The sequence below is a fragment of the Coloeus monedula genome (assembly GCF_965178545.1).
Source record: "Coloeus monedula genome assembly, chromosome: 1".
Classification (NCBI taxonomy): Eukaryota; Metazoa; Chordata; class Aves; order Passeriformes; family Corvidae; genus Coloeus; species Coloeus monedula.
Genome location: NC_138781.1, coordinates 145594618 through 145617564, shown reverse-complemented (window position 1 = coordinate 145617564; position 22947 = coordinate 145594618). Strand labels below are relative to the sequence as shown.

Below are 22947 nucleotides of genomic sequence, written 5' to 3'. Positions count from 1 at the left end.
AATGGGAATGCCAAGTGTTTCTGCTTTGTATTTCTTCTGCATTCCACATCGGACTGGCTCTCCTCTCATCCTCAAACACTTGCTTTCTTTTTGGAAAAGTGTTTCTGCTCCTTCTTGTTAGCCGTACTTGGACCCAGACCAGATTCTCTTGGCGGAGCATTCGTGGCTGCCTGAGCAATCCCATTCATAACCTACCACTAAGCTCAAACGGTCCCTTCCTCTTCCTTCATCCCACTGCTTTCATATTTTTCTTGCCCTTCTGACAGTTGCTATACATCTTGCTATACATCTAGTCACCTGTGGAGTCAGTCACTGTGCAGGTTGTCCCCTCTTTCAGGTCACTGCATGCTCAAAGTAAACACTTTAAAGATTAAGTATAAGGAAGTGGGGGCAGGTAGTGCGCTTCTGCCTCCTTATGTACTTGCCTTAAATATTGCTGCTAAAAATAAGTGGAGAAAAATGTGAAAAGTGTAATTTTAAAACTGATAGTGTGCCCTGAGAGAGGGGTGTCGTTCTTTTCGGCTTTACTGGTCTTCCAACCTAATTCACCCACCCCCAGAAAAGCTGTCTGCACTTACTCCTTTTCTTTAATTAAGAAGAATGCTGCCAGCAGTCTCGATTCCTGCTGAGACCATTCCACTCAGCTGTCAAACCCCATGGGAGTTGCCATGTGCCCTGCAGCCCCCCAACCCCTTTCCCAGGGGCTGAGCGCTGCCACTGATGGATTCCTGATGCTCTGGTGCCTGCAGCCATGAGCAGTGCTTGATTTTTGGAACCTGCTGAGAGCACATAGTCCTGGTGGCATGAAAACAGGCTTGGGTGCATCTTGACAGCCCAGGGTTTGCAGTGCCGAGGGATCTGCCTCCTGTTCTAGCTCAGCCGCTGATCTGCTGCATGACGGGGGAAGTCCCAGCTTTTTGGATGAATTACAGATACAGTTAGAATGCCTTTCAGTAGAGGAGCAGGCCCTTATATACACCTAGAAGAACTGTAGCTTGGTCTTATTTGACTGTGGTGCAACTGGAATGTAATGAACTATAATAAAAATACCAAGTTGCTTGTCAAGCAAAAAAACCAGCTGTTTGGTATTAGTGTTTCAAGAAGTAATTTCGTGCCCAGTGTATACTGACAAAGTATTTTTGTTTGTGCTAACACTGTGTAATAAAATTCGTGAATAAATAGGGAAGGGGTTTTTTGTGGTTGTTGTTGTTGGGTGGTTACTGAGCACAGCAGTGCATCTCCTGTGCTTTTGAGAAGGTTGATTGGAGCTGTGACTGATGCTACGCAATGGTAAATGACACAATCTCTCCAGTAGCTGGAGGAATTGAAACCAGCTGTTGGAACTTGTACCCACACAGACCCTGAGTTTGTAAGGAGAAGAAAAAGAAAAAGTGGTTCAATGCAACGATCAAGAACAAGGCGTCAGCCTTTTCATCTAGACTCACTTTGCAGAAGTGCTGTCAGTTAGAACTTGAGATTTCTCAGCCAAGGTGCTTCCTGCAGAGGGAGGCGGGAGGACTGTGTCTGATCAGGGACATGGATGTAATTCTCGGTAACAAATGAGCTGTGGCATTGCTTGGGTTGAGAGAAGAGTTTTAGCAGTGGTGATGGTGGATTATTTGTGTATTTAAATTCTGTTGCAAGTTAAATGGACATGAAAACCTCTCCAGATATTCATGTTTCCGCACTAGGTGTTGTAGTTGTGTAGCAAATGTATTAACCACAGGTTTGCACCAAACATTCAAAAACAAATTAGAAATGGGGAAATACAAACACATTTTCTCATTAGGGGATATAAGTATGTGCTGACTGTAGTACAAATATAATTTTTATTCCATTTGTGTAACCTTTGGTATTTTAATGAAGTCCTGTTCCTGTGTACAGCGTATGGTTCACTGTCAGATAATTTAACACTAAGAAAATCTGTCTTGAATAAATTAGAATATATTTGCAAATTAATTGGTTAATTAGATTTTAGACATCTCTTGAGGACAGGAGAGAAACAGATGTGTGCAAAAGCCACACAGATAGTTTGGGGATGAGTGTTTCTTGTAGGGTTTTATCACTCAGTTTTGTGAAAAACAGCCTTTCACAAGTGCCAAAGATTAAAAAAACTCTCCGCTTTAAATGCAGAACATTAAACTCCAATTTTCATGGTGTTGCTGGAACATGTTTTTTCTGAGGCACAGGCAGAGCCATTTGGACCTGTTTGCTGAATGACTGCACTCAGAATATGCAAGGTACCTCTTGAGCTCCTTTTTTTTTCTAAGAGTATCAGTGAAGCCGCCTGGAAATCCTCTGAACTAAACACTGGCAGATCAGCAGAGAGATGCCATCTGGCATTGTGGTGGTCAGGCAACTTATAAGAAGAAGCAGGTCTAAGATGGAGCCCAGGATTTAGAAGAACAGTCACCGAAGACAGAAAACTGACAGGGCAGGTTTTTTTCTCAGCTACATCGGTGTAAATCCAGACCAACTCCACTGAGATTCACACCAGAGTAACTGAGAGCAGAATCTGGCCAACATCATCCACCTGACCTCAGGAGAGGGCTCGGATGGAAAACAATTTGCTTACGTTTCTCTTATAAGCGTTTTGCGCCTGCTTTTAGAGAGGCACGAATTCGATTTTGCTCAGTTTGGGGACAGACATAGGACAATCATACAGTAACCACTGATTTATTTTTACCGATTGGTAAAAGTAGAGATTCTGCTTACCAAAATCTGCACTTGTGTATTCATTATTGACTTAGACCCCTTCAAAAACAAATTCTGAGTAAATCTTCCTTGGAAGCAGAGAATGCAAATTTTAAGGGCTTGAGTAGGTCCAGAAGCTGAGTAGGAGAGGATTTTCAGCTTAAAACCGGTTCAGCAACTCCCTGCAATCCAGGCTGATCCTATGAGCAGCAGAGGTGGGTAGCTGCTGCTACTTACATCCACTTTTCAGCTCTGCTGAAACAGTACTGCAGTCTAAGCCCAAACCAGAGGACATTGATCAGTCCCTCTTGGAAGACAGCTGGTGATCACATTACTTTGTTTTTGCAGTTTTATCTCCAGGACCCCATTTTGGGTGTGTTCACCATTTGGCAAAAACCTCATCGTTAAAAGCAATATTTGCAGTGTACAGTAAGACAAACAAGAAGCCATTTGCGTGCGTCATTGATCATTTTACAAACAGTCCTCAGGCTACGCACAGAGCTCGCCTGGTGCTGGCTGTTTGGGGTCACAGTACGGACGTCAGAGGCAGAAGAAGTTTTCCTGCTGCCTCTGTTAGGCACCAAGACCCTGATGCTGCTGGGAAGAACCTTCAAGTCATGCTCTTTCTTTGACCTTGACCCTGTTTTCTAAGCAGCGGACAGAGCAAAGTAAAAGCCTTGTTGCTGTTGATATGTGAAAACTACAGCCAGATTTTGCAAACTCCAGAGGCTGAAACTCCAGGGCTGAGGTTTCAGGGGACACCCACAGCTGCACTGTGGCTCTGCACAGGAGGCACCAAAGGAGGCCTCCTTTGGGCACAGGCACTGCGTGTCCTTGGCCTGGGACTGCTGTCAGCAGCCACATGCCTACAGGAAGAGAGCACAGCTTTTAACAGCGCTGTTGCAGACTGGGATTTGCAAAAACCTGGCCATGGTGACCTCAGTGCACTAATTTATGAGAGCATCTGGGCTGGCCCCTGAGGGCAGCATGGCTGGAGTGTGCGGGTAAGAACATCGTGCAGCTGGATTGTGCCAGCAGGCTGCTGTCCTATCCTTTGGGGACCCGGCTGCTGCTGGGTCCCAGGCAGCCTGTGGGGATGTCTCTGCTGGGCTCTTGGCCTTTCAGTCCTGGCTGACCCCAGAGCCCAGCTCTCCCTTTGCAGGCAGGGAGCTCCTGTTCCTACACAGAATCTGGCTGTCTCCTGAGCCTGCTCCCTTCTGGCCTCAGCACTTCTTTCCTCTCCTGTGCAACAGGGCTTACCAAGACAGGGTGAGACAGGTACCCACTTTTAGTGGGATCTGGTTTGTACTACTGGGAAAGCAGCACTACACCACCATCCCTGCCTGGGATGCTGTGGAACAGTGTATCTTCCAGCCCAGCCAGAGCTGCCCTTCCCTTCAGGTGCAGATTAGTTATGTTTCTGCGAATAAGTAAGAGTGTAGATGCATTAAGACCTGAGGCTAGGAGACTGCTGGTTTGCAGCTGTGACGAGTATGAACAGCTACAGAGAGATATCCATGGACATTTCCCTGCAGCATTCATCTGAATGCACAGCATGCTGGTTTCGTGGGCAAAATGAATTTGCACATTTGTCAGGAGTCTGGGAGTTGAGGAGAGACCCAAAAATTACCAGCTACGATACAATTCACAGAGTAATGGGTTAACATCATCTGCCATAACTTCTCTATGGGGCTTTTGTCAAATCTCTGATTCAAAAAGTGTTTTCTGAGGCTTTTGACATTTGTGGCAGCACTGGGACAGACAGTAAGGTCCTGTGTCACTTTAAAGGCTTAATTTTTTCCAGATTCCTCACAAAACTGGAGCTAAAAGCTCACTCATTAATTTCTTGGGGAATCTGCTGAGGCAGCAATTATGTTATCCTTCAAAACTCCATGGAAAAGGTCACCACAGAACCATGCTGAACCTGTCAGGCTAAAGGAGAAGGGGCTGAGAGGCTACTCTCTGTGCTGGCTGAGAGCTGGGAGACACCTGTGGAAACCACAGCCAGCTCAAGATGCCATGGTGTGGGCAAGGCACAAACCACACATCTCCTTGCCTGGTCATGTTTCTGCCAGAGATGTATTTATCCAGCAGAGCAAGAAGGCCCAAAGCAGAGGAAGATATAAACCAAAAAAACCTGTATTTGAGAGGTGTGACTGCAGTGCTCACACCTTCCTCCTCTCTGAACACAAACTAACCTGGGGGATGATAAAACAAGCAAGGAGCTGCCTTCAAATTTATTTCTCATTCTTTCTCCATTTCTGCAAACCCCCCACAGCAGAATATTAATTTCTGATGAGAAACTAGTTTTAAACACGACATCTCAGTGCAAAGATAATAACACTGATGTGTTTATTATCATTTGTGGAAGATTTTGTGGAATAACTGGCTGCATTACTAGGTAGAGATCATAAACCTTTGAAAGGTGGAGGGAGGACAAAAGAAAATATTCCGCATAGGGAAAATGTGATTGTGTTAATGACTTTGCTAATCCCTAGGCTTCCAGTTTTATCCATGCATGCTTCCAGTATCTGCAGATGAACTCGGGAGGGCTTCAGTAATCCATTAAAACAAGACCATTTTAAAATTTCCATTTAGGCATAATAATTTACTGGTTTGGGTTTTTTCCCCTTTCTTCTCTGCTAATTTATGGATGCCTCTCTTAAGTTTGCCAAAATTATAATCAACCTTGATACTTTGTTTGGGGTGATCATCCTTGTGGAAAAGTCTTGTGGAGAGTTTTATAGGAATTAAACCAGTTGAGATCTATAGAAATATAATAATGATCTCAGTACAAAAAAAAAAAAAAAAAAAAAAAAGACACATTTCTAACTGTCCATCCATCAGATAAATAAATCTTGAGTAAGTTGAATGTGTTGGTCTGAAGCAGAAAAATCCTGAAGCTTGTTATCAAGTGTAGGCTGTTGTTATTTAGTCTTACAGAATTTGTTGTACCTCCAGTAAAGTGATCTAAGTAGTGCCTGGGCTGCTTATCAGAAGATACCCCCAGGCATTTCAATACTAATGTAATTGGATGAAGTTTACATGATGGAATATTGGAGGTAGAGGATTTGTGCTCAGGACTGTGAAAAAGCACCAGATACTAGTAGCTTTTACAGAAAATGGAAGGCCAGATGGATCAGGAGATTACTGTGTCTGATTTCCTGCGCAGCCCATTCTGTGTCACCCGCTTTACCCCGTGCTGCGTCCAGCAAAGCAGGATGAGTTACTGCGTGTCCCCTGGCTAAGCACATCCTTCCTATTTCAAGAGATCATTTAATGGAGGAGCCACCATCTCTCCTGGCAGTTTGGTTCAGTGCTTAAAATACCTTCAGTGCTGGGCATTACTACAGATTTCTATTGATGTTTGTTTCACTTTTAACTTCCACCGCTTGATTCTTGTTGTGCCCTTTTCCAGCAGGTTGAAGAACTCTTGCTTTCTTTTATTTTTCTCCCTGTAGAGCCACTTATATGCTGTAATCAAGCCACTCTTCCTCCTCTCACTGATAAGCTAAACAAGCTGAGGTCTTTCAGTCTCTCTCAGAAGGGTGTTCACTACAGTCCTGTAAATAACTTCTCTGTCCCTTTTCTCTGTCTTCAATTATCCACCATCTTTATAAAAGGTGGGAATATTAGCACAGTGTGTTTTCTGGTGTCTGCCTCACTGATTCCAGGTACAAAGGGACAATTTCTTCTCCATGTGTACACGGTTTATGTAAGTATTCATTTGCTCTTCTGTAACAGCCTTGAGCTGCTTGTCCACAATGACCCTCTAATCCTATACAGAATTGCTCCTTTCTAAGGTAAAAAGTCTTGTTTCAGATGCCAAGCATGATATTTTGCTTTACTGCATTTTATAGCCTATTAAACAGTATGTAAAAGATACATGAGGATGCTCCAGAACCCTGCTGCAGGTCTGCACCTTTTTAGCCTCCAATGTTGGCAAAAATTGCTGACACATCTAACACATGATTTGAAGCACTGCTGTAGGAAAAGGCTTGTATCACAGCCCATCTGGAGTCTGAGAGGGGCAGCTGGGGGAGAACAGCTGCTTGAAAGTTTGTAGGGAGAGGTTGAGGTCTTGTTTATACCCCTTGGGGACACAACACACAAAATCCAGACTCAGCTGGGAACTGTGCAGCCTGTTCTCCCACTAACACAGGGTGCTGCAATTACAGTTTTTAAGAGGTAGGAAGCTGAAGTTACTCTGATAGAGAAGGCTCTTTTACAGATGTCTTCACCTGCTCTGTGCTTGTCACTGGAATTTCAAAAATAATATTAAATATTTTAAAACTAATACCAACATTAACACACCTGTATAAAAAAGCAGTCCCGTTGCATGTTGCACTGTGTCATTGCATGGCCTCTCTTACAGTCAACACTTTTCCCCTCCATCTGGTGGCTGTTAGCATTTGGCTGAAGAGCTGTTGTTCCTCTGACTAATCTCATCACTGCTGGCATCCTCTAGTAAACCCTTTTGTCTGGACAGTCATGTTTTCCTTGGCAGTATGCAAAGCACACCAGATCATAGGTCTCTCTGAGCACTTGCATGCGGATGCCTTTCCCTTTCCATTTGTCCTTGCACCTTCACTGCTGGTGGAGATACTAAAAGGCAGGCCGGGGAGCAGGGAGAGAGCAAGGGGCTTTTTTTGCCAGGCAGTGTCATTCTGGCCCTGCACACTTCCCAATGGCGCTGGAGGAGGTGTCTGGCAGTGTTCCAGGGCTGGGGCTGGTAGATCTGCTGCCTGGTGTAAGTGTGGTGTAGCTGTGCTTCAGCTACTGGCCACAGAGCAGAGTTGCAAATACACTTAAGAGTTCCCTGCTCTTCTACAGCTCATGTGAAGCATTTCAGTGTTTGGCAGATCACAGGAGAAGGTGCCAACATATGCCTAACCTCATCTGTGCTTCTCATTTGGGTTCTGGCTACAAAACCTACCAGCTTTAGATTTCCTTGCTGAGGTATAAAATTTCTCATGGTTAAAGCTTTATTTGAAGACACCTCTCTGCAAAAGAGGGAGTCCTCTCAAGTCTGCACAAACTAGTAAGTAATTCTGAGGCAACTGAATTTGTTGGTTTCTTTAAAGAAACATAATTATTTTAAAATGACAAACTGTTCCTTTTGTTGATAAATGTTTTATATCTTTGCTGCTATGCCTGAATAGTTCGTGTAAATAATTTATTAGCTTGCAAACAGACGTAGCATGTTCAGGCAAACACTGCCCAGCGGGGCAGGAATGCTAAAAAGGTGAAAGAAGATTCTGATCGGTGAGCACTGGGAGCAGGAGTGGGCATCAATAAGGATGGAGAAACACCATCTGCAGCTCGTAGGCTTGGGCCCAACATGGCTCAGATGCCTGACACTGCAGTGAGGTACTGGAGGTACAGATGTGAGCAGTCAGGCAATCACCATCAACAGGTATGTCTATGGGACTCTTAGGTGCACAGTGAGAGTGGTGCTCAGAGATATGAAATGGTCTGGTTTAGGCAGTGTTTGGCATTTAACATTTTCAGACTGGTTTTCTTGCTTTGCGTGCTTGAGAAGAGCTCTCCTTCACTTTGCTGTGGTTGGTTATTCCTCTAACGTTGTCAAAATGGGCCTTGATTTTTGAAAAAGTAATTTTGCAAAAATCGTATGTGAGGTTCTTTTATGTGTCAGGACAGGGTCAGGCAGGAGAAGGTAGCTAAGCACATGCATCAGTGGTTTCCAGATGAAAGTCCTTTGTAAATAGTGTGGAAGTGTGTGCATGTAAGTATGCATGGATGCAAACATGCTTCTGGGGTTTCTTAGACAGCAATTTTGCCTAAAAGTCCTGTATGTCACAATGGGGAATTATAGACTCATAGGAAGGTTTGGGTTGGATCTTAAAATACCATCTGGTCCAATCCCCTACTGTGGACAGACCATCTTGCATAGATCAGATTGCTCAAAACCCCAACCAATCTGACCTTGAGCACTTCCAGCAACGGAGCATCCTGAACTTCCCTGGGCAATCTATTCCAGTGTCTCAGCACCCTCAAAGTAAAAAATTTCTTCCTTATATCCAACTAAACATAGCTTCTTTCAGTTTAAAACGATTATTCCTTGCACCTTTGAAAGTGAGTAAAACTCTCTCCAGCCTTTTTATATTACTGAATGTAATACAGACACCCTGCTCTGATTCAGTATCAACTGAAGACCACTGGAGTTGTCTCAACAACACTGTGAAAGGTAAAAAACGCCTAATAAAAGCCATCTGCAATTCTAAACTGATGCTCAATGGCATGCAGCTCACTCTGGCTGAGGAGGAGAGGAGAGTGGCTCCGAAGGGCGCTTGGTGATGCAGAAATGAAGAGGACCTGTGCACTAGTTATATATGCCTTTTTTTGCGGAGAAAAACAAGAGAGAACTTGGATTTTATTGTAGTCAGCAAAAGTGAGCAAGCACAGAGAAGCAGCAGATCTGCGGAGTGACAGATTCCATTTTACCTGGCCACTCAGTGAAGCACGATCCTGGTTCTCAAACCGCAAATGGCATGGCCTTGATTTAGCTTTATGTTAGCAAAACTGTGAATGGGTATAGGAGGCATCACCAAAAAACATTTATCAGTGCATTTTTCCTGCTTTAGACTCTCTCCTCTCTCTTAAAAATTATTTTAATACTGACTGTTGACTGCAATAGGGAAAAAAATTGCACTTTCCTGCCCTTCCAGAGTTCACACTCCTGCTCTGCTTTATTGCAGAAATTAGTCTTAACATTAAGTCCAGAAGATGAGCACCTGCTGTCAGCCAGTGGAAACCAGCCTGGACTGTAAACAGTGCTGTGTTAACAGTTCACCCTAAAATTCAGAGCTACAAAACCAAAATACATAGAATGAGGGTTGTTCCCTGCTGTCCACTGTGTCCTAATCCTATTTTTGAGGTAGCTTTATCTCATTTATAGTAAGGAGAAAGAAGATACTTGGAGGTCCTGAGATGAAGGCAAGTAGAATTCATAATCAGCCAAAATACTGACGTATCTAGATGTGTTGTAGTGTACTGCTCCTGGGGACTAAGCTGCAGCTGACTCCATATGAGTAAAACATCAGCTCTCTATTTCATTCAAAGTTGTTCCTTGGATTTGATGAACTAATTTCTCCTCCAAGCATGGTCACATTTTAGGTCAGCATGCCTAGACAACATGGGGCTCTGCCAGCAGTTCCTGTGTGAAGTCCCTCTTTGTTTTTTTGGAAACAAATCCAGTCATTCATAGAAATGAACTCCTGCATAATTAGAGCCAGCATTGCACATCATCTTTGCTTTCCATTTTTAGATGTTGCGTCTGGAGGACTATAACTTTTAAAGATGCCAACAAGCCACTTAGGAGCTCGATAGCCCTAATGGGAAAATCTGTGGAGCTGAATAGAAAATGATAAGCTTTGCAAGAACTATTCTAAATCGTTTGGTAAAGAGCTCAGCCAGACATTCAAAGCAAGAATAGAAGCTATAACCTCTTCTAATTCGATCTTCAGGGGGTTGTACTTTCTCTACTGCCATGCTGAAGCCCCAGTCCTACAGGCAGCTTAATGGAGAGGATGGTGTTCTTTGCAGTGGAGTCCTCTGGTCTCTGCTGGGTCCAGTTATTGGACTGTTGCACAAATGGGTGCAGAACACTGATTTTATCCATATTTTACCCTCTAGGGCTTGTAATCAACCTTTTTTCTTTCTAGGTTAGTTAAAACATTCAGTAAGTGCAGATACTGAAGTGTGAAACTGTGGAAAATTGATCCTCTTCAGCATTTTTTAACCTTAAGTTTTTAATAAAGAGCTATTTAAAAATAATTAAGGAAGATTTGGAGACCTTTTGTTTCTTTGACAGGTAGGTAGCTGTCATCAGCTTCGGAGCCAACAGGTGTGTTGACAGGTGAAAGATCTCACAATGAGTCTTTTGTATCTCTGCATGCTGAGGCTTTCAGGTATGTCCTGTAATCTCAAAATTAGAGTGGGTAGCAGATGAACTAAAATTTGTTTCTTTGTTCAGAAAATGCAGTATAGATTTTTCTTGTTTGGATCTTTAATCCAAACTGATGCTTGAATAACTGAAATTCCAGTAGTCATTTGGTTTTTTGGTTTGTTGGTTTTGGTTGTTTTTTGGGTTTTTTTAAGTTAGACAATAAATCAATAAGAAAATTGTCTTAGCAGTGGGAAATTATGCCAAAGATGTTCACTGCTGGACTGTCACAGCATGTGGGTTCAGTTAATGGGAGTAGATGGAGCTATTTAGGACAAGTGTTTGACACTGCTTCACTGCTAGGAAAAGGCTAAAGTCCAAACAAAGTCATTCTGTGAAGGACAGAATAGGATATCCCCAATTTTAAAAATAAGCATCATAGAATTACAGAATGATTTGGGTTGGGAGGGATATTTAAAGATCATCTAGTCCAGCCTCTCTGCCATGGGCAAGGACACCTTCCACTAGACCAGGTTGCTCAGAGCCCCATCCAGCCTGGCCTTGACCACTTCCAGAGATGGGACAATCTGTTCTAGTGCCTTATCACCCTCACAGTGGAAAAATTCTTCCTTATGTCCAATGTAAATCCAGTCACTTTTAATTTAAAAGCGTTACACTTGTCACTACAGGATGTAGTAAAAAGTCTTTTTTCCATCTTTCATGTAAGCCCCCTTTATGTACTGAAAAGCCCCAATAAGGACTCATCGGATCCTTCTTTTCTCCAGGTTGAACAGCCCAAACCCTCAGTGTTTCAATCATAGGAGGGGTGCTCCAGCCCTCTGATCATCTCTGTGGCCTCCTCTGGACCTGCTCTGACAGGTCCTTGTGTTGGGGAGCCCAGAGCTGGACATGGTGCTCCAGGTAGGGCCTCACCAGAGCAGAGTAGAGGGGGAGAACCATCTGCATAACCTGCTGGTCACACTTCTTTTGATGCAGTCCAGGCTATTAGTTCCGTGTTGAAACACCAAAGCAGGCTGTCAAGAGTAAGATACTACTTTCAACTTACTCCTGCATTTTTCTATGCAGAATTACTGAGGAACAAGGCTGAGTAGATGAAGCCCAAGTGCATGGCAGTTTCATCAGTGAAGTGGAGGTGCTGCTTTGTTCTCCTGCCAGCAGGCTGGGGTTCTTTATATTAAAATGTTCTAAAAGGAGTTCATGATCTCCAGAAAATCGCAAGGTAGAGGTACCATAATGATGCAAACCGCTGGTGTAATTTATTGTTAGAAGAATCCTTTTAGAAAGAGGCTGTCTGAGCCACCGGATCATCTTAACAGCTTGGTCTTATCTTTATCTTGTAAGGGTCCAGCACCTTGGTGTTCAATAAGTGCCAGGTGGGCACATTTCAGACCAAGAGGATCCGTACATGTTTTTGTCACTTCAGAGGGCATGGCAGGGGAGGTGGGGCCGGGTAAAATTTTACCATGTGACTGTGTGTGTGCGCGTGTTCCTGGGTGTGCATCTGCGCCTGCAAGCATCAGTATCTTCACCGCTTTCCCACCAACCTGGAGGGTATTGAATTTACAATGTGTGGGGCTACATTTACATTCTTCACAAGATACAGGCAAGCACTGCATTTGCTGCTCCATGGATTTTTCTTGTTCAGGCATGATATGAGTTTCCTTGCTGCCAACACCATGAGGTGCAGCTGTGAAACAGGCGCTCTTAGAGGACTTCAAAGCCTAGGAGCCAGTGTTTGGTTTTAGAAGAAGCACTACGTGGTGCCATTAGCAGGTTGCTGGTAACTGGGGCGTAACGCTGCCTAGAGAGGCACTTCTGCAAGGTTTGCTTCTTACAAACCCACTCTGGTACACTTGCTAAATATGCAGTTATCTTCAAACATCAAATTATGTTGGTGAGACCACATTTGCTGCTGTGTAAGACTACTTGTTCTGGGTGGTGTAGCTGCTGCACTGGGATTGGATAGTATTTTGCAATCCAGATGTTGTGCATGCTTTGCATGCAGCATATAGATTTGCAGGACATTATGTGTAAATATTTAGACAGAAATCTTTAGAGCATTTTTATTTGTTAGAATGTGCATTGACTTTAACGGCTTGTGTACCCAAGTGTTTTTCTGCATAAATATTGAAGTTAACTGAATCCAACAGTGATGTCACTGAAGACTTGAAAGACACTTTCAGTTTGAACGGTTACTGTCCATCTTAACTGTAAAATAGTTTCTTTAGCAGTGCATTAAAGTGAAAAGTCTACTTCCCTGTTTTTCTTTGTTAATCCAACCTTCCAAAGTAAATGAAGATGCTGGCACAGAATGGAGAAGACAGTCGTACTTTGCTGTTAGTTGCTGCATGCTTGCCGAGTTTCATTTCCATAGCAAGGCCTAGTACAATCTTGCAGAATTTTCAGATTGGGCTCATGCTCATACCCATACTCAGCTGTTACCTGTGTTCTGAAATCACTGTTCACACCTGCTGCTGCTGTAGTTAGACAGTAGCATCCCTTGGAGTCCAGCAGCCAGGGCAGTGTGGTGTCAGTGCCTGCGGTAATGAGCTAGACTGAAAGAAATACTCCAATGGCCGCTTTGCAGCACTTGGCAAGAAAATCCTTTTTATGTTAGTTTCAAGGTCGTCAGATATCATTATAGGCAAGTATTAAAAATTTCAAAGAAAGGAGGCAGTGTGTTTGATTTATAGAATAATTATCTAGCTTTCGCTCTAACTTGGCTTTGGCAATGGTTTTGCAAGCACTCGAAAATTAAATCCATTTTTTATGGCGCTACAAGGTATTATCTCACAGCAAATGATAATTAAACACCTGTGAAATCAATTAGCCTTTTAAACAGGGAAAAAAAAGTTTTCCAATTATGTTTTTGCACCTCCAAACTTTCTAATTCCAGAACCAGCACTTGCAGAGTGGGAGACAAACTGCCAGCCAGTAGCTAGTTAACTGGCATTCAGATCACCCCAAAGCATTGCGCGCCGTAAATCCAGAAGCAAGCAGCTCGCAGTGACGGCACCCTTCCAAGCAGGATGCATGAGCCTTCCCAGCTCAGTCTTGGGCAGCTATCTATCTGACACACAGCCGAGCTGTCAGCTCTTCTACAGAGGCAGTTACTCACTTGGTGTTTTCAATGCCAAGGTTTACTTGACAGTTTATTTAAAAGGCAAGATACCTTAATGGAAACCAAGCAACGAGATGCTCTGTGTGACTGAGTGGGGTTTCTTCTCAGGCTCTCCAGTCAGTAGTTCAGAGCCATCTGCATTAAGCATTCACACATGGGAAAATGGCCAGTTGGTTAATAGCTGAAAATTAATATACTGGAGAACAGGGAAACACTTCTCCGTTTACCTTTGTGTTACAGGTATTTACTGTCTGTCTTTGTTGTAGTACTTCATCTGATACAGAAACTTTTGGAAGATGCAGTGTGTGTTCATGGGCTTGCAGATTCAGAGAGGGAGCCCTGGACATAGTTGGTTAAGTACCATTGCAATTTTTTGGCTCAAGAAGTAAAAAACCAGCTCTAGTCACATCTGACATCTAAAGCGGAATGTGCTGATAGTCCCTGCCAAAGATGAGCTCCAGCATCTTCCAAGAGATGGATTATGTGTGGCACTGTTAAAATATGTACTGCTGGGTTAAACCCATTGCATTTGATTTGAGTTAAACCTGTTGTATTTGGCTTGGGTCCGGCTCCTGTTATTTCCATCTGAATTTTAATAGCTATGACATGCAGCTGGATTTCAGTGAATGCTGCATCACCGAAGAGGGAGAAGTAAGGTCAGGATACTCAGGATGCCGTGGTTAGCATTCCCAGGGTTCCTCTAGTTGCTGGAGAAGCCATCAGTTATTTGTGTCTCAGGTTTTCCACCTATGAAATGGGAATGGTGATGGTATCCTGTAAGAAAACATGTAGACTACATGACAGACTACATGTAGACAGGTGACATATAGCTAGATAAAGTATTATGATAATCATTGCATCTAGACATATCTGATGGTCTAAACAGTCTTTTTAGATTTTAGACCTCTCTTTAATCAGTGGTGATGAGGATGTGGCTTTCAAAAAAAAAACCAGTTTATACTAAAATTGGTAGTGAAAATGTTTCCCAGGCTAGTTTATGATCTCTACAGTGTTGTGACATGGGGAAATGCTTAAGCTGTAGGAAGGAATGTATGGCATGGCTGATTAGTCACTGCAGAGCCTCTGCAGCCTGCTGGGGCTCTTTGGGATAATGGAGTACCAGGAATCCCAAACAGCCTTCTAATCCATGTGCTGATTGACATGGTCGGCACATCAGAAGAAAAAAGACGGGGGATGGGGAAAGACAAACACTGTGTGTTGGAGCAAGAAGTTAAAATGGTAAGAGCATTTGGCTGAGCAGTGTTTCTCCTTTGGATAATTGCCCACATGGCATTGCAGTGTTTACACCTGTGTGATAGATGGGGCCAAACATGTTTCCTCAACTATGGGTGGTGGCAGGGAGGGAATAATTCAATTAAGTTGTGAATAAATTAGAATTGATTGCAAATGGAGCTATTCTTTTATGCTGCCTAAAAAGGTATTAGATGTGAGCAAGGTAGAAGTAATAATTACTAAAAGAAGCCTGAAAGTTAATAAAACATGCCTCTAATACCTACAGAGGGATGCCAGCTTTGGATTAAATCTGTAGCTATTTTAGTTTTGAAGACCCAACTGTCATTTTTAAGGCATATGCATTTTGGATTTTAACGTTTGAATGCTGCAGCTGAGACCCAGGCCAAACCGACCCTAAAATTGGCAGTAAAATGCTACCTCTGTGCAAGCGTGCAGAATGAAGGAATCAGGAACGTATGAGCACTAAGCATGTGCCCCCACTCCCCGGCAGTCTTCTAATGTGGAAACCTGGAGCTTTCTAGAAATAAATACCTTCTGAGCAAAGCAGAGGACTCCTCTAAAAGCTTTTCTGCAATAAATGCTAGGGAAGATAAACTGCCGGAAGGAAAGTGCCAGAAGTAGTGCAACACCGAAGCAGCAGAAGTAAGGAAGAAGTGCCCAGTCCACCCCTGCTCAGTGCTCTGCAGTGCTGGTCTTTGCTCTGATTCTCTGGAGCCTGAAAAACCTCCACAGCTGAGTAAAAATAAGAGTGTCTCAACAGGCAGGTAATGGAGAGCTGTCCACACATGCTGGCAGCTCTGAGTTTGCAGAAACCACAGCAATGCAAGCTAGAAAACCATAACAAAAGTCCCTGCCATCTTCAGATCTTACCAGCTAATGGAAATAAGTAGTTCTGGAAACAGATCTAACCCCCATTGCTGGGAAGAAGAAGAAGAGGAAACTCTGGAAGAACCTCTTCTAAATATTTGACTATTTTCTCTATAGCTTAAGGCGCCTTTTCCAGTTGCAAGTGGGGGTTCTCATACTTCATTGTCTCCCTGAGGTTTTGCTGAGATTATTCAGTAGAGATAGTAGGGAAATAAAGCCCGTTGTTGATCCGATACTGATGTTTGCATTAGATGCCATATCGGTACTTAATGTGCGACATCAGTAGCTCTAGCTGAGAGGGTGTTCCTGGAAGTCTGTGCCAGCTCCAATTTCTCTCCTGGACAAGTGAAGGAGAAATTTCAAGTCCAGCAAATACTTAACTCAGGTACCTACCTTTAATCATAGAGATTATCTCACTCACTTCACTGAAAGTATTTTAAGTCTGAGTTAAGGGAAGTGCAGAGATGCTTTCAGGTATAATGCTGTGTGCTTTCTATGTGGAAAAAAATGCCAGTCGTACATAAATGATTTTTGGTCCCTGACAAAATGCTGGCAAAACTCAAACCTGCTGCTGTGTGCATGGTTCTGTCTGGGCTGAATGGGAAGGAGTCTGAAACTGAAAGTTGCCCTGAGCCTTCTGTCCTCGCCATGGCCTGTGTGCTGGAGTTTCATTTACCAGGTGATGTTTCTATGGCCAAGGTCTCCTCCAAATGCTGCCTGGCAGTCTGAAAAAAAATGAAACGGTCTCTACTTCAAGCTTGACTCTGAAATACTGTTCGGTATGTGTAAATTATTTCCTCCACAAGCGATGTTTCAAATTACAAAGCTATGCTTGCAGCCCAAAGAAATGTTTGTGTATTTGGGGCTGGTTACATGTGGTGCACAAAAAGTTTTTCCAAATTTGTATTTAAACATGCTGGGCCATCTTCTTTTTTCCAGCTAAGGCAGGGTGCTCCCATTGCTTGGGGTGCTACCCATGAACTCATAGGAGTAAAAGCAGAACCTTATGTTTGCAGATTTCAAATAGATGCTTGATCCTGGAGTGGTCTCTGAGGGGTTTAAACTGGACATGGGTCCCTTATCACTGTGCTCAGAGATCCCATTGAGTCACCTTAAAGCATTTTGGTTGAAATTGCAGGGAAATTTATTCAATAGAATCTCTGATGCGGTTCATTCACTGCAGCAGCTCTTGATAGATATTACTTTACTCTGGATCTGCTCCTTCTGTATTTGTGGGTCCTCCCTGAAGGAAGTAGAAATTTTGTGCCCATACAGCAAGGTTAGGATGGGGCTTTCTGTGTACATATGATTGTAGATAAATTGCTTGATGACCATGAACTGTGCTATTACAGAGCTCAGCAATAAATCACATGGAAAATGGTCAACAAAATCCTTTTCCTTTTTTTTTCCCTTTGTAAATCTATCCTAATAGCAGCAAGTTAGATATGAAAGAAAAGTTGCCCAGTATAGGATGTCACTGGGATATGGAAGACTCACTTGCAGTGGCCTTGCTCTCTGCTTTCCTTTGTGTTCTGGTTTTGCCATCAATGTTTTGTGGATAGTGTTGCATTCTGGGGTACTAACAGGATTTTACATTTTTAGCTAGCTAATGATGGGGAACGTCTGACTGGTGTATTCTAGCCCTATGGGGTATTCTATTTTTGGTATTTATTAAAATTTTCTGTCCTACAATACACAGTAAAAGCAATGCACCTCAGACCTCTCAACATGTAAAAAAGGAGTGCTTAAAAATGGCAACTTTTTTTGGGTTTTGGGGGGTTTTTTTTGATATACCAGTTTCCTCATATTTTCCTCTGTGTGCGGTGTCAGTGCTAACTGGTGAGCTGGGACATGGCTGCCAATCTCTATCCCACACAGAGAAAAATAAATTGCTGCCACTCAGATGGAATATGTATGTATGTATTTTAGCCAAAGTTGAGATAGGATTCAAAAGAAAAAAGGGACTTTGAAGTCTGTTTTGTAGTTTTAATTAATGCAATGAGGGGTTTTATTTTACTCTCAGTGGAGATAATCTTAATCCATTCACAGTGACCTTTTCTTGTGCAAATTAGCTATACACGGTTGTTTAAGCAAATGGGCCTTTGCAAGATGTCTCTTCCTAAAGACAGAGCTTATAATTGAAAATTGGCTTACTCCCATCTGTCTGGCCTGTGTGAGAATACAAACATAGATCCTGACTTCTTTGTATATAAAATATAATCATGTATATATGTATATCTATACACGTAGACACATATAAAAAAATTGCTCTTCCTGCAGGACATGGTAAAATTAGACTATTGGTGTCAAAAAATTCCAGTGCTACAAGTTGCTGTCAAAATAACATCTATGTGCAGAGTCCATGACACTCTGGAGAATGGAGGGTGTTCAGTCTGGATCCTTTTGACTCAGACGAGGTCAATGCCATTCACAGTTCCATGGGCTTGTCAGAAGTACAGTTCGCTGATAACAGGCGGGACACTGTTGGGATTTGATGTGTGGTTTTGGTGAATGATTTTGTGGTGATTGATGGAATTGGAAAAAAAAAAACCCAGAAGTGTCTATAAGCACTTTCATTCACGGGAGCATGGATCATTGCAGCCATGTGGTTACTTGACAAAATCTGGTAGTTACTCCTCTCTCCACACTTAACAATAACCACCAAGTGAGTCATTATAACCCCCCATCCCTTTTTTAGTGCCTGCTCAATTTGGCATAGTTCAAATATTTTTTTGCTTTGTACAAACCTCTTGTGCAGAAATGAACACAGTTGTGCATGGCTTTGCCTAAATCTGAATAGAATCAGGGTCACAGAAGTGCTGCAACAATGCTTTGGGTACCAAAATATTTAGTGTGAGTTTGTTGTTAGAAGTTGTGCATTGTTTATATAGAACGGTCTCATTATTTCAAAGGCAAAATTACTTCCTTCCTTAACAGTGTCATTACCACTCTCCCCAGCTCTCTCCCATGGTGGTTGCTCCTGAGGATGAACAAAAAGGAGCCAGAGAGGGGGCTGATACACATGCATGGAGGGAGCTAGTTAACCTGGTGGTGAACAGTCTTGGTTGGGGATGATTTTATCCAGATGTATCTCAACAGCTGTTTGCATTTTCACGCCCAGTTACTCTAGGACTCACCACTAATTGAATTTTCTCTTTTCTCCCCTGTTCTTGTTAGGTATGATTACCGTGAAATGCTGCACAATGCCACTTTCTGTCTGGTTCCCCGTGGCCGCCGGCTTGGCTCTTTCAGGTTTCTGGAAGCCTTGCAGGTAAGAGCTGCAGTTTAAAGCAGTGGCTACACTGGCTGCAATTCGGTGTGCAAGGAGGCGGGGAGGAGGGAAATGTGTTTCATTTCCTTGGTGGACAGTAATCCACTTTGCAAAAGCCTCTATTCATACTTCTGGAGCAATTGGCAGCTTCTTCCCAGGAGGGGCTGAACATTGAACTCATCTGAAGGTTGGATTGCATTACCTCCAGGAAAAGGGTTTCCCTGCATGTGGTGAGGCTGAGAGATTGGACCAGTTTAGAACAGTATTTTATCAAGCTGTGAGACTTTCCCTGGGAGACACTGGCCTTTACCAGTAAGCCCTGGGGCAGTAAAAATAGCTTTTTGTTTTCGCTTAGCCAAAACAGATCTGCTTATGCATTGCCAGTTTTGAGATGGTGCTTGCTGAACATACAGAAGGTGGCCTGGAGGTGGTAAAGCTCCGCATGGAAGCTTCACATGAAGGTGGATATAAGCTGATCTCAGGGAGCTCACATGCTGTCTGGGACAGCACCTGAATGTCCTTCACCTTTTAAAAATGTTTTGGTTAGTGGTCCCCTTTTTGCCGTGGGGCAGCAGCAGAAGGCAATGCAAAAGGACTCCAGAGTCCTTGTGTCCTTGTGGCCAGACAGCATGGTAGTCAAGCCTGACACCTGCCTACACTGCCTTTGACCTGTCTGACTTTTTTTTTTGCAAACATCAGCTCAGTCCTGAGGTCCTGGATCTTCAGTCAGCCATAGAGAGCATTTTGTGAGGTACTGCAACTCCCCTCTAGGTCTGGCATCTGGATTTCCATGGGGGCTGAAGTGGAGAGAAGGAGCTGCTGAGGCACTTCTTCAGTTTCAGTGAAATGGCAAATGAACACACCTTACAGGGTCCTGCCTCCAGGAATGCTCTTGCCATTTGGGAAATGTCCCAGCATTGACAGTGACAGCCCTTTACATCATCAACCATAAAATGTCCCAGCCACTGTTACGGAGTATTGTTTACTGCAGTGCTGAGCAGGATTCAGGTACCTATGTGTAGGTGTATTATGTCATTTTAGAAGCCCAGGGTACCCAGAAACACTTCTGGCTTTCTGCTGCTTCTCTGGAAGGACTCCAGTAGATCCTGTGTCATGTCTGCCAGCCTTTGGATTTCTTGGGTACCCTACATGCTCTGGACACGTGGGTGTAACCACTGAACCTCACACCTGCAATCGAATTTGAGACCCAAGTTCTGGACTGTCACTTGCCTTTCTCCTACTAAGGAGAAGATTAATAGCCTAAAAAGTGCTGTTCTCTCTCCAGTCTCTTCAGAGGAAGAAGAGGCTCGGCTTACATGAGATGACAAGTCACTTCAGATCCTCCTGAAGAGCATTCCTCAGCTCTTCTCTCATCTGGGCCCAAAGTCACGCAGCTTCTGTTAGATGCATCATCTCAGGAGGAGAAAGCAGGGAGTGTACCTCACTGCCCAGAATTTGGGGGCTCCAGGTCAATGATAAAATGTAGACAACTGATGATTTTGCTATCATGCTAGCAGCAGTGTTCACCAATAATGATGTATTCCCAGTTTCTGTCTGGATCCAGATAATGTTGAAAGTCCCAATCCATTCATAATTCACATTAGTGAAATGTTTTAAACATGAAAACACATTACTAAGTGTTTTCTGGTTGGCTTTTTTCATGCACTGATGTAATTTCTTACAGAAGATCACAGTTCTTTACACATCATAATCACTGCTGTAATGTAGATTTGACCAGTCTAAGATGCTGTGCATGATACATCTTACCAAGGAAGGTACAGCAGTCTGAAAGATTCCCATTTATACCATCTTTTGGGAGGTTTTGGGAGGCCTGAACCCTAGTCTGGACCAAACTCAGAGCACTTAAACTTGGTTTGATCCAAAAGAAACTAATCCAGACCACAGATTTGATAAAAATCCTCTGGTACTAGGTTATTTCGTCACATCAGAAGGTTTTTGGCTTGGTTCTTATGTTGTGATTGAGCTGACCAGAACAGAACGGTTGATCATGTGTTTATGGAAATACTGACCTATTTACTAAGTATTCACAAACTGTCTGTGCAGTAGAACTTGTAAAACTCGTAGAAGTTTAATTAGTTTAGACAGATCATACCGATATGAAATAGATACTAAATGTGTATGCCGTTTGTTTGTTTGTTTTAAGACATACAACAGTTCTTATTTTTGTAGACAGGTGATGACAGACAAGTTGTGTTTGTGCAGTTGCCTCTGTTTGGAGAGTTGATACCAAACAGGATAGAGAATTTACCCCTTCATGGGAAAGGTGCTCAGGAGTTAAATATGATCTGTATTTTCTCTCGGGTTGTCAGCAACATACTAAAAAAATCAGGGAAGTTGCTCCTTGCCAAATGGTTCACAAAGCAGTGAGAGAGGCCATCATTTTGTATTAAATTCTCTAGTGTTCCATCTGCTGCATTGAGCAGTTCTGCCCTCATCTGGCAGCGTAAGCACCAGATGACAAATGGCCACTCTCTGTGCAAACCCCACCTTTCAGTGCATATGAATAAACCCAAAATGGAAAACTACTAACACTCGGGCTGCCCTCCTACGGCTTCTGGCTTCTGATGTTCTTTGCCATGTTGCCTCTCCTGAGCTTGTGCAGAGAACGGGGTGATGGTGTTGGTGGAAAGCTCGAAGCTTGCCCTGGTGGTGGGGCAGCTGCTGATGGTGGCCGTGCTCTGTGCCCACAGGCTGCCTGCGTCCCGGTCATGCTCAGCAATGGATGGGAGTTGCCGTTCTCGGAAGTGATTGATTGGAACCAAGCTGCCATCATAGGCGATGAGAGATTGTTATTACAGGTAAGAAAGAGACCGCGGCCTTCAGCAGATGCGTTGATTATTTCTGCCACCATCTAAATGGACAGGGAAGATGAATCCAAAAGGTCAGGGCTGTAAAAGAATTTTTATCATGAAGGGATTTTCTGTGTCAGACTGGCTGTGAACTCATTTAATATGACATCATTCATTATTTGATTTGAAGGTCATTGCAGCCACCAGGCCACATTCTTAAGTGCAGGAGACTTTTAGTTTTGCAAAGAGCATGAAATCTCTTCTGGTGTGGAGCACTTGGATGCCAATCTGAGGTTGACCTGTCCAGGTACTGTGATGAAAGGAAAAACATTTGAGGGTGCATTCTGCTCCAGTGCTTAAAAAGTAGTTTATCCTCAGGAGTATCCTCAAGAAAGCAGGTATTTTCTCAGGCAGGAGTTAACATCTAACAATTTGGTGGGAAGCAGAATCTGTCCCTTTTCTGATGCGTGGACCATGTAGCATTGCTTTCTGAAGCAGTGTTCATGTCACTTATTTTTGATCTTGAGATCATGGAACAAAAGTGGGCTGAGAAGTTACAAATTCCCTGCTACTTTCAGCATCTGCTTTGGTGTTAAATACACTATGGTTGTTTTGGGTTTTTTCAGCTACCTTAGTGGGTTTTTCAATCTAAATATATTCTGTAAATTCTGCAGAGAAGTTGATGTTAGAAGAAGTTCTTGAAAAATTGGTTTCCCCAAAGTGCCATTGCCTAGCATGAAGCTGAGATCCACAAGATCTGGAATAAACACAAAGTAGTCACTAAGAGGGATTTTTTTTTTTTTTTATCCTTGAATTTAGTGTCATCCACAGAGAGAAGCCCTCTAAGGTACAGGTGTGGTGCCACCCCAAACCAAAGTATTTTTGCAATGTCATTACATGGCTGTTAATTTGTCTAAAGAAGTAAATATTTGTGAAGAGCTGGCTTAGCAAGCCTTGCAATGTGCTGCCTAGTCTACTTAGTGTGATACAAGCTGCAAATATA

The 22947-nt window shown here is 43.1% G+C and overlaps 1 protein-coding gene across 1 annotated transcript in view; it reads left to right on the top strand.

Annotated features, from left to right (window-relative positions):
* The window catches only part of EXT1 (exostosin glycosyltransferase 1), a 178618-nt gene that overhangs the window by 133937 nt on the left and 21734 nt on the right, over positions 1–22947 (top strand). The window contains exons 2-3 of the mRNA XM_082276706.1: positions 19041–19134; positions 21846–21953. Coding sequence (XP_082132832.1) covers positions 19041–19134; positions 21846–21953 — 202 coding nt within the window. The remainder of the gene's footprint in view (positions 1–19040; positions 19135–21845; positions 21954–22947) is intronic.